This window comes from Camelina sativa, chromosome 16 (genome assembly GCF_000633955.1).
Source record: "Camelina sativa cultivar DH55 chromosome 16, Cs, whole genome shotgun sequence".
Lineage (NCBI taxonomy): Eukaryota > Viridiplantae > Streptophyta > Magnoliopsida > Brassicales > Brassicaceae > Camelina > Camelina sativa.
The window spans coordinates 1113933-1125160 of NC_025700.1; the positions used below are offsets into that span (position 1 = coordinate 1113933).

Genomic DNA, 11228 nt, shown 5'->3' on the forward strand with positions numbered 1-11228 from the left:
TCATTCATATGTGTATGAATGCGATTCTTGTCAGCATCGAGATGGGTCAGTTTACTCATGTTACAAGTTATGTGAACAAGGCAGAGCAGAATCCAGAAACCCTTGACCCTATTGTAATTGCAAAACTGCGATGTGCATCTGGATTGGCTCATTTGGAGCTTAAGAAGTACAAGCTAGCTGCTCGTAAGGTCTGGTGTTTGTCATATTTTCTCTTGTGTTTATGGATCCTATTCATATTATATCTGAAATTTAATCTTTGAACTTGAATATTGTCTTGTGCAGTTCTTAGATGTTAATCCAGAACTGGGAAATTCCTATAACGAGGTCATTGCTCCTCAAGATGTTGCCACCTATGGTGGACTCTGTGCCCTGGCAAGTTTTGATCGATCAGAATTGAAGGCATGTCTTATTTAGCTTTTATTTTACTCTGCCAGTTTGTTCCCAATGTTTTGGTCTATAACGTAGTCTAATGTGCAGCAAAAAGTCATTGACAATATCAACTTCCGGAATTTCTTGGAGCTAGTGCCTGAAGTGAGGGAACTTATCAACGATTTCTATTCAAGGTATCCTTTTTTTAACAAGACTGACACCTGAATCAGGGATTATTTAGAGTGAATACCCACTAAGATCAAATTTAACCAACTATGTCCCTACTAAGATCAGATATAACCAACTATGTCCCTACTAAGATCAGATATAACCAACCGTGTTCCCCATGACTATTAAGTCCTTTGAATGCATTATATATTCTAACCGCTCACTGATTAGCTGTTTGTGACGTTGGATTTTAATCTGTATAGTTTACTGAGGCTTACCATGTTTCCCTCTTTATAGGACATCCGAAACCAACATTTTAAACTGCATTCTCGTTGAATCTAATCTTTAAGTTTGCTTGTTGCAGCCGCTATGCTTCCTGTCTGGAATATCTAGCAAGTCTGAAAGCGAATTTGCTGCTGGACATCCATCTTCATGACCACGTTGACACACTGTATGATCAGATAAGGAAGAAGGCACTGATCCAGTACACACTGCCATTTGTGTCTGTTGATTTGAGCAGGATGGCTGATGCATTCAAGACAAGTGTCTCTGGTCTAGAGAAGGAACTAGAAGTCCTGATCACAGACAACCAGATTCAGGTCCGTTCTGTTTCCAGAAAGAACTTTGTATTGTATCACTGTAATTTTAAAATCTTACAATAGAGCAAACCTTTTCTCCATCGCAGGCACGGATTGACTCACACAACAAAATCCTCTACGCAAGACATGCGGATCAGAGGAATGCAACTTTCCAAAAGGTACTTCAGATGGGAGACGAATTCGATAGAGATGTCAGGGGGATGCTGATAAGAGCCAACCTCCTGAAACATGAGTATAATGCCAAAGTTTCAAGAAAACACTGAAACCGATGACATCGGCTTGGCTAATCTGAGAGGTAAATGGCCTATTCCAAGATCATAATATGCATGTGAAAATTTGATTTGGTTTAGTTATTGGTTAGGTTTGTCTAATCTTCCCTGGTCTCTAGTTCTTGCTATGGTTTGTCAACTTTTAGTTTAAGATTCTTTAAATTATCTTTGGACTTTGAATGGAATCCTGAGTGTGAATCTATAAACGCATGAATCTCATTGAAAGTGAAATGGTCAACGAGTACAGACATATGTACACTGTACACACTTGGTTTCCATGGGCCAATATAATTTATGAGATGCTCGTCTTTTTATGAGATGCTCGTCTTTGTGATGCATGTGGGTGGGAGCAAATCTCATCTCCCAACTAATATCCATTACATTTTGTCAACGTATTATATGTTAGGTTGTGCACAGATGTCACTCTATGTAGTTCATGACTTCTTTTTCTTATCTACATATAAATAATAATCAAAACGGTAAGGTCTTATTTTATATAAGTACAATCTCGAAAATTAAAAAACTAAGATTTGATGTCGGCAACAGGCATCATGTGTTGGTTAAGTGTGAACTTTTGATTTTCTTGTGTCAAAGAACTTTTGGTATTAATCACTCGATAGCTACGTTTCTTATTATTAATTTCTTCAATATCACTGAAAGGGATAATATTCATATTATCAGTACTAGTTTTATTTATTTAATTATTATGATTATGAGTAGTTCTTCTCTATAAAATTCTTTGAAGTCGTTGTCTTTATAGTTTGAGGTTACTTATATATACTTTTCTATATGTTTTGTCTCTCACAGAATTTTCAAGGGTGTTCTTTTTTCAAGATCGGAGCAAAACGAGAAATTGGGCAGATTACTTTATTATGTAAGAACCTATTGTGTTTCTCTAAGAGAGTCGATGGCATTTTTGAGAAAGTAAAGGTATTATGCTAAAGATGAGACTGTCCATTATTAATCAACTATTGAATGATATTGGCTTTTAAATGAGTCTTAGGTAGTATCGCAATAACTTCCATATGTTTACTCAAAACTCACAAACCATGAGAGTTAAGATTCCGCCAAATTTGGAAGATGGGCCAACTCTAAATTAATTCACCCCAGTAGTCCATTTATTTTGAGGTTGTTTTGGTTAAAAGTATTATAAATACGAACTTAATTGATATGTAGTTGTAAATCATAAATCGAATCTCGTCATTTACAATAATGATATGTTCAAAAAGTGACACGTTTTTTTATATGGATTGAAGCAGACTATATGATATACACCGTAACATACAGTTTTTGTCAATGAACATTTGCAAGTGTGTTTGGTATAAATAAAGTTGAATTAGTTGTTCCTAAAGACTAATAATAAGCCATACACTATTACTAAACTGTGATCGATAGAAACAGACTTGCACTAATAACTCCATAATATATGATTTAAATAACTACTTCTGTTCGGCACCAACAACAAAATCCATCGTGAAGAAACATGTTAAAAAAGAAGCATATGAAAACGAATTAACAAATAAAACACGCTCAACTAACGAAGAAATCAATCGAACTCACACATCCCAAAAACACAAACCTGTAAAATATACTACAACAAAGAAGAGAAGGGGGGGCTAAAACAGTAAACTTGAAATAAATAAAAAAGTCAGGCTTGCTTGAATCACCACTGGAAGGAAGTGGACTTTTATGGCAAAAGTAACGTCAAAAGAGTCAAACCCAACTTTTCAAAGGCTTTCCATGACTCCACATCTCCCCCTCTTTTCCCTTTTTTACCCCTTTCTCTTCTTTGTCGTTTGTGTCGTCTTCTTTTTCCCTTTGCATTTATTATCTTCTCTCTCTCTCTCTCTCTCTTCTATCTCTCTATCTTCTTTCTGTTCATGGACATGCACACCGAAGCGACAAAAGCTTTCTCTAACAGTTAGGGCTTTTTCCACCTTCCATGGCTGATTTTTTCTAATTCGTTTTCAACTTTTCCTCATTCTATCATCAAAAATTTTCATGAATTTCAACGGTTTTCTCGACAATACTTCCTCCGGCGTCGACGGTGCCGGAGCCTCGAAGCTTCTCTCCGATGTTCCGTACAATAATAACCACCACTTCTCTTTCTCCGCCGTTGACACCATGCTCGGAACCACCGCCGCCATTACTCCTTCTCTCCACAGCCGTACACCTAACTCTCGCCCTTTCTCTTCTCATGGCCTCTCCCTCGGACTCGTAAGCTCTCTAAATCTTCGATTTCTTCTTCCTTCTCTTTAAGAGCTACTACTAGTTTATAATCTCTAAATTTTTGGCAGCAGCAGACAAATGGAGAGATGAGTAGAAACGGAGAGGTACTATTGGAGTCGAATGTAACTCGCGAGAAGAAGACTAGTAGAGGAGGAGGAGAAGATGTAACAACAGAAAGCAGATCTGAAAGTGATAACGCTGAAGCTGTCTCCGGTGACGATTTAGATACCTCCGATGATAGACCTCCTTTCAAAAAGAAGAAACGTTACCATCGTCACACCCCTAAACAAATTCAAGACCTCGAATCGTATTACTAAAACAAAATCCCTTTTTTTTTTTACTTCTTCTTCTTCTTCTTCTACGAGTTTGTTTTGATTTTGAATCCTCAAATTTTTGATTATTTTAGGGTTTTTAAAGAGTGTGCACATCCAGACGAGAAGCAACGTCTTGATCTTAGCCGTCGACTTAACTTAGATCCTCGTCAAGTCAAGTTCTGGTTCCAGAATCGTCGGACTCAGATGAAGGTTCTAAATCTCTCTTTCTCTTAGTTTTTTTTTTTTTAATAGAATAAATTTAAACTTTTGATTTGTGGTTTACAGACCCAGATTGAGCGGCATGAGAACGCTTTGTTGAGGCAAGAGAACGACAAGCTTCGAGCTGAGAATATGTCAGTACGCGAAGCTATGAGAAACCCTATGTGCGGTAACTGCGGCGGACCTGCCGTTCTCGCCGACATCTCCATGGAAGAGCAACATCTTCGCATCGAAAACTCCCGTCTTAAAGATGAGCTTGACCGTGTCTGTGCCTTAACCGGTAAATTCCTTGGCCGGTCTAACGGTTCTCATTATATACCGGACTCCGCACTTGTTCTCGGTGTTGGTGTTGGCTCTGCTGGATGTAACGGTGGTGCTGGTGGTGGGGGTTTCACTCTCTCGTCTCCTAGATTTGAGATTTCTAATGGAACCGGTTCTGGTTTGGCTTCGGTTAACCATCATCAACCATCGGTTAGTGTTAGTGATTTTGATCATAGATCGAGGTATTTGGATTTGGCTCTTGCCGCTATGGATGAGCTTGTCAATATGGCTCAGACACGTGACCCGCTCTGGGTTAGGAGTTCGGATACTGGTTTTGATGTGTTGAACCGGGAAGAGTACGACACAAGTTTTAGTCGGTGTGTTGGACCTAAACCAGATGGGTTTGTCTCAGAAGCTTCTAAAGAATCTGGGACTGTTATCATCAATAGCTTAGCCCTCGTTGAAACTTTGATGGACTCGGTTAGTAACACTAAAACACTTAATAATTGTAGTAATGCCGAATCCAACAAAAGTTTTAAAAAAGTACTAATCTTTTGTTACAATGGTTGTTTTTTTTTTTTTTTAGGAACGATGGGCGGAAATGTTTCCAAGTATGATCTCAAGAACTTCAACCACTGAGATTATCTCTAGTGGCATGGGAGGGACACGAAATGGTGCACTTCACCTGGTATATATAATATAATATATGCATTTACATACACAAAACTCTTAATTGACCAAATAGGTCTTTCTTTAATGTTGTTATTGGTTTTGGTTAATTAGATGCAAGCAGAGTTTCAACTGCTGTCTCCACTAGTGCCGGTTAGACAAGTCTCGTTCTTGCGGTTCTGTAAACAGCACGCAGAAGGTGTTTGGGCGGTCGTGGATGTCTCAATTGATTCCATTAGAGAAGGATCTTCTTCGAGCTGTAGAAGGTTACCGTCCGGTTGCCTCGTACAAGACATGGCCAATGGCTACTCTAAGGTAATATATGATACTTTCTGGGTGATTATTATTATTTTTAAAACTTAAGGAGAGTAAAAAAGTAGAACATACTGAATTAGTAGACAATTTTGAAGTTTCACTATTCACCTTTAGGATTGACCCTAGTAGTGTTCACGCTTCTCTAGGAAACGGGCAAGCTCTTTGTTTTTGTCCGGGAAATTATAATAAAGGTCTCTTATGCATTGGGTTTATAACTTTAATTATGCATGTAAAAAAAAAACACTTTTATTTTATTGATCAGAAGCATCTAAAAATCTCCGACTACTGTGCCCTTGGATCGTGCATAAAGTTTCTCCCTTTTCTTACGATTAATTATTTGTTTAAATTAAGCTCACATTATACCTAAAAAAACGATTGTGATAAATGAAGTCTAACGCAAAATGGGTTTATGCAAATTTGCAGGTAACATGGATAGAGCATACGGAGTATGACGAAAACCGCACCCACCGTTTATACCGACCGTTACTCAGCTGTGGCCTAGCGTTTGGCGCACATCGATGGATGGCTGCGTTACAACGTCAATGCGAATGCCTAACCATTCTCATGTCCTCCACTGTTTCCCCTTCCCCTAGCCCAACCCGTAAGCTCCCTACAACACCTGCATTTCTGATTTAATTCTAAAATGAATCTCTTTGTTAAAACTCTTCTCTTATCTTTCTAGAATGTTGTTGACGTGACTCTCATCTTATCTACCAGAAAAAAAGAAGATTATATAATAATTAACACGACTGTTGACTGAGTCAACAAGAAAACATGATAGTTGTTCATTATGTAATTATCAAACAGTAATCTTGATATCAATTGAGTCACATTTGTTAAATTAATTTTATGTTAATCTTTTGTTACTTATATTAATGGGCACAGCCATAAACTGCAATGGGAGAAAAAGTATGCTAAAGCTAGCGAAGAGGATGACTGATAATTTCTGCGGGGGAGTCTGTGCTTCATCATTACAGAAATGGAGCAAACTTAACGTAGGTAACGTGGACGAGGACGTTAGGATCATGACTAGGAAGAGCGTAAACATTCCCGGGGAACCGCCAGGGATCGTACTGAACGCAGCGACGTCGGTGTGGATGCCGGTTTCTCCACGGCGGTTGTTTGACTTCCTAGGAAATGAAGGGCTGAGATCCGAATGGGACATCTTATCTAACGGTGGACCAATGAAAGAGATGGCCCATATAGCTAAAGGACATGACCATTCCAACTCCGTCTCCCTCCTCCGTGCCAGCGTAAGCATCGAAATTATCTATCTTTACACTTCTACTGTATAATGCATGCGTTAACTAAGCTAATTTTTTTAAAAAAAAATCTGGTTTCGTTTGTTACAACTTTGGTTTGGTGAATTTAGTATTTCGTTGAATATTGTAGTTTAAGTCGGTTAAGTTTTGAGTTTTAAATCAATGGAACCGGGCTAATGTGGACATTAAATGTTTTTATATTAAGAACTACAGTGTGTGAAAGGACTTGTGGTGTAGTGTGACCCCAGGATGGTGTTGTCATATGAATCTTGTCGCGTGTGATTGGAAAGTGACAAATCTAGAATTTGGAAGTATTGCAGGGGAAAACAAAAAAAGTCAATATTAATAAGACATTTTTGACCTTTTTCTTTCCTTTTTGGCTCTGACGTTTTGAAAAAAAAAAAATCTTTATGTTTCCTTTTATTTTTTTGTTTAACTGAATTATTGGTGTCTTTTCTCCATTTTTTTTTTTTACCCGTAAGCTTTCTCTGGCTTGTGACGGTGACACTTTTGAAAAAGCCACTCAGCTTTTAATTTATTGTTTCCTTTTCGGGCCTTCTAATTTTTATTTTTAATCTTTAATTTGAAGGCTGTAAATGCGAACCAGAGTAGTATGCTGATACTACAAGAGACGAGCATAGACGCAGCAGGAGCGCTTGTGGTGTACGCGCCTGTTGATATCCCCGCAATGCAAGCTGTGATGAACGGTGGTGATTCTGCTTACGTTGCACTCCTTCCCTCGGGATTTGCCATCCTCCCGAACGCTCAGGCCGGTACGCAACGCTGCGCCACAGAGGAACCTAACGGTAACGGAAACGGAAACGGAAACGGAGGGATGTGCATGGAGGAAGGAGGGTCGTTACTAACGGTGGCGTTTCAGATACTGGTGAATAGTTTGCCTACGGCTAAGTTGACGGTGGAATCTGTAGAGACGGTTAATAATCTGATATCGTGCACGGTTCAGATGATTAAAGCTGCTCTTCATTGTGATAGCACCTGATTTGAGGGAGATTTGGATTACGGGGTGGAGATTTGAGTCAAGAACGAACCTCATTTTGTGAGGTATCCGTTTTTTTTTTTTTGTGATGGTTCGGGTATTGACTCGATGAGATTTGATCAACATACAAAAACAAATGTTGTATTTTGGGTTATCATGTTTGATGAAATGTAAGGGTTGATTTGTTTTAGTAAGTATGACCAACAAAAACGTTTATAATTTTATTTGGCTTTTGGTTACATCAATCATGAAGACAAACGATATGCTCTATCCGTATTATACTTTTGTGGTAGTTCATAATGTGAAAGGAAGGCAAGTTTGGACCTAAGATGTTTCCATAAGAAAAAGAGAAGGAAGGTTGGACCATTTTTATTTAATTAATGGTCAAGTAAAAAGTAGCTATGCTGCTATTGTACTTTCACATTGAAAAAAGATACAAAAAGGAACCAAACGAAGAAGAATGAAACACGTGATTGCATAAATTTAGTTTCAAGCACACTTACAGGTTACACACACACAAAAAAACAAAAAAAAAAAACACTTACAAAAATGGCCGCCATTAGAACTACTACTATGTTATGGGCTTTAAGAAAATAAGCCTTTTAAATAGTCCATTACAAACTAATAGTTTTGGGCTCAAAATTTAGTCCATTGGATCTAACACCTTTATAGTGAGACTTTGAGTATCATTATTAAAAAGATTACAAACGGCCGAAAAGGAAAAGAGTCAAAACTCCCGAAGAATCCGCGGGAATCAATGATCGTATGTAATGAAGTATGATGAAACCGATCACCACCGTTGAATAAAACAAACGGTCACGCTCGTCATTCTTTCTTTTGCTTTTGTGACCTTCTTTGTGTACAGAAATTAAGGAAAAATGTTAGAGAATGATTGGTTGGTCTTTGGATTGTGTGTGTGTGTGTGTGTGTATTTGACCAATGATGGGTGATCTGTTTTTTTTTTTTGCCTGTTGGTGTAAGCTATATCCGCTCCGCCGCAGATATATTAATAGATGTTTCTATAAATATGCTTTTTGTATATATAATACAGAGTTTTGTCAGTTTTTAACGTGAAGAAACCTTTTGATCTTCTTCTTCTTCTGTTCGGTTCGTTTTCTTACAGAGAAGGGAAGAAGGAGAGAGGACAAAAGTGGCAATTGATTCTCTCTCTCTTTCTCTCTTTCTCCTCAAAACACAAAACAAAAAAAATTTTGTTTTTCTTGATTTTTTTGTTAATTCGTTTTGTTTTTTTGGATACATTCTGCTGTTTTTTTTTTCTTTGAAAACGATGAATGTGGTACGTAGATTGACGAGTATTGCCTCTGGACGCAATTTCATCTCTTCTGATAATAATAATAATAACGTAAGCATTTTTTTTGTTTGTAATTACTTCTCTCTTGATTTGGGTTTGGTTTAAAGAAAGCTTGAACCTTTCTTTATTTATTTATCTTTTCGGTAAAACGTGCGTAGGTAGGAGGAGAAACTGAGACGCCGAGATCGAAGCCTAACCAGAACCGTGAAGAAACAGATTCTACGGTAACTACGACGACTTACCAGAAAGACTCTCTCTCTTCTTCTTCTTCTTCTTCTACCACTGACCATCAAAAGGACATGGGTATTGGAGATGACAAGGTTTTCATTCAAACTTGTTTTCTTTGTAATTTTCACTATTTGCGTTTAATCTTTGGACCTAATGAATGATCTTTGGTCATAGGATACGGACGGTGTGATTATCAAGGGTAATGGGACTGAATCTGGACGAATTATCACCACCAAGAAGAAGGGTTTGAATGATCAAAGAGACAAGGTGCCTTTTTATCAGATTTTGCTTCTCTTCTCTCTATATGACGACACTTTTCTATATATAAATTCTGATTTTTTTTTTTCTTCTTGTTTCTTCTTTATCCAGACAATCTCCTACAGAGCTGAACATGTAATTGGGACTGGCTCCTTTGGTGTTGTCTTCCAGGTAAAATAAAAATAAACAGACCAACTGATCATCAAGACATTTTAAAATGTGATTGATTGATATGTTCATTAATTACGTGTTTTTATGNACGATGAATGTGGTACGTAGATTGACGAGTATTGCCTCTGGACGCAATTTCATCTCTTCTGATAATAATAATAATAACGTAAGCATTTTTTTTGTTTGTAATTACTTCTCTCTTGATTTGGGTTTGGTTTAAAGAAAGCTTGAACCTTTCTTTATTTATTTATCTTTTCGGTAAAACGTGCGTAGGTAGGAGGAGAAACTGAGACGCCGAGATCGAAGCCTAACCAGAACCGTGAAGAAACAGATTCTACGGTAACTACGACGACTTACCAGAAAGACTCTCTCTCTTCTTCTTCTTCTTCTTCTACCACTGACCATCAAAAGGACATGGGTATTGGAGATGACAAGGTTTTCATTCAAACTTGTTTTCTTTGTAATTTTCACTATTTGCGTTTAATCTTTGGACCTAATGAATGATCTTTGGTCATAGGATACGGACGGTGTGATTATCAAGGGTAATGGGACTGAATCTGGACGAATTATCACCACCAAGAAGAAGGGTTTGAATGATCAAAGAGACAAGGTGCCTTTTTATCAGATTTTGCTTCTCTTCTCTCTATATGACGACACTTTTCTATATATAAATTCTGATTTTTTTTTTTCTTCTTGTTTCTTCTTTATCCAGACAATCTCCTACAGAGCTGAACATGTAATTGGGACTGGCTCCTTTGGTGTTGTCTTCCAGGTAAAATAAAAATAAACAGACCAACTGATCATCAAGACATTTTAAAATGTGATTGATTGATATGTTCATTAATTACGTGTTTTTATGTATAGGCTAAGTGCTTAGAGACAGAAGAAAAAGTAGCAATCAAGAAAGTGTTACAGGACAAGAGATACAAAAACAGAGAACTTCAGATCATGCGAATGCTCGAACATCCTAATGTCGTTGAGCTCAAGCATTCTTTCTTCTCTACCACTGAGAAAGACGAGCTTTATCTTAACCTTGTTCTTGAGTATGTTCCCGAGACTATATACCGTGCTTCGAGATCTTACACCAAGATGAATCATCATATGCCTTTGATTTATATTCAGCTCTATACCTATCAGGTAAAGGATCGAGCTCTAGTTGTGAATTCTACTCTCTAGTTTTTGGGATTATGAGAGAAACGTTTGTTTGTTGAAACCAGATTTGTCGTGCTATGAATTATCTGCATGGAGTAGTTGGAGTGTGTCACCGTGACATTAAGCCGCAAAACCTATTGGTAAGTAGCATTTTTAAAGTAGTTCTTGCGAGGCAGTGAGGGTAGTATAGTAGTACTTCTCTGACTTTTGTAATTTTGGGAAATTATCGATGCATTTGGCAGGTCAATAATGTTACGCATGAGGTTAAGATCTGCGATTTTGGGAGCGCTAAAATGCTGGTATGTTTCATAGCTGTAAATGTGGTTTTTAGATTTCACCGTCTGTTATAGAAAACATGAGTAGTGATGTCTTCTTGGTTACAGATTCCAGGAGAACCCAATATATCTTACATATGCTCAAGGTATTACAGAGCTCC

General features: G+C 37.7%; 3 protein-coding genes across 11 annotated transcripts in view; all 3 read left to right on the top strand.

Annotated features, from left to right (window-relative positions):
• The window catches only part of LOC104788396 (COP9 signalosome complex subunit 1), a 6915-nt gene extending 4510 nt beyond the window's left edge, over window positions 1-2405 (top strand). For 3 of the 5 annotated variants that reach the window (XM_019238526.1, XM_019238525.1, XM_010470733.2), the window contains 5 exons: window positions 283-399; window positions 478-563; window positions 902-1136; window positions 1223-1431; window positions 2213-2405. In XM_019238526.1, the coding sequence (XP_019094071.1) occupies window positions 283-399; window positions 478-563; window positions 902-1136; window positions 1223-1399 (615 nt within the window). In that variant the 3' untranslated portion in view covers window positions 1400-1431; window positions 2213-2405. Of the gene's footprint in view, window positions 1-10; window positions 189-282; window positions 400-477; window positions 564-901; window positions 1137-1222; window positions 1432-2212 lie in introns of all 5 variants that reach the window. The other 2 variants (XM_019238527.1, XM_019238528.1) reach the window with 2 other exon arrangements.
• On the top strand, window positions 3238-7893 carry LOC104749153 (homeobox-leucine zipper protein HDG1). 3 transcript variants are annotated; one of them, XM_010470734.2, is made up of 9 exons: window positions 3238-3622; window positions 3703-3941; window positions 4041-4158; window positions 4234-4908; window positions 5015-5116; window positions 5212-5412; window positions 5836-6013; window positions 6298-6665; window positions 7264-7893. In XM_010470734.2, the coding sequence occupies exons 1-9, from the start codon at window positions 3407-3409 to the stop codon at window positions 7672-7674; spliced, it is 2508 nt and encodes an 835-aa protein (XP_010469036.1). In that variant the 5' UTR covers window positions 3238-3406; the 3' UTR covers window positions 7675-7893. The 3 variants fall into 3 exon arrangements, with proteins under 3 accessions (XP_010469036.1, XP_010469038.1, XP_010469037.1); XM_010470736.2 differs by having other exon boundaries at window positions 3709-3941; XM_010470735.2 differs by having other exon boundaries at window positions 3407-3622; window positions 3706-3941; window positions 7264-7674.
• The window catches only part of LOC104749156 (shaggy-related protein kinase beta), a 5437-nt gene continuing 3088 nt past the window's right edge, over window positions 8880-11228 (top strand). Inside the window, exons 1-7 of one of the 3 annotated variants that reach the window (XM_010470738.2) lie at window positions 8880-9034; window positions 9142-9303; window positions 9386-9478; window positions 9581-9640; window positions 10505-10777; window positions 10858-10932; window positions 11035-11091. In XM_010470738.2, coding sequence (XP_010469040.1) covers window positions 8960-9034; window positions 9142-9303; window positions 9386-9478; window positions 9581-9640; window positions 10505-10777; window positions 10858-10932; window positions 11035-11091 — 795 coding nt within the window. In that variant the 5' untranslated portion in view covers window positions 8880-8959. Of the gene's footprint in view, window positions 9035-9141; window positions 9304-9385; window positions 9479-9580; window positions 9641-9731; window positions 9807-9913; window positions 10076-10157; window positions 10251-10352; window positions 10413-10504; window positions 10778-10857; window positions 10933-11034; window positions 11092-11228 lie in introns of those variants that run through there. The other 2 variants (XM_019237547.1, XM_019237548.1) reach the window with 2 other exon arrangements.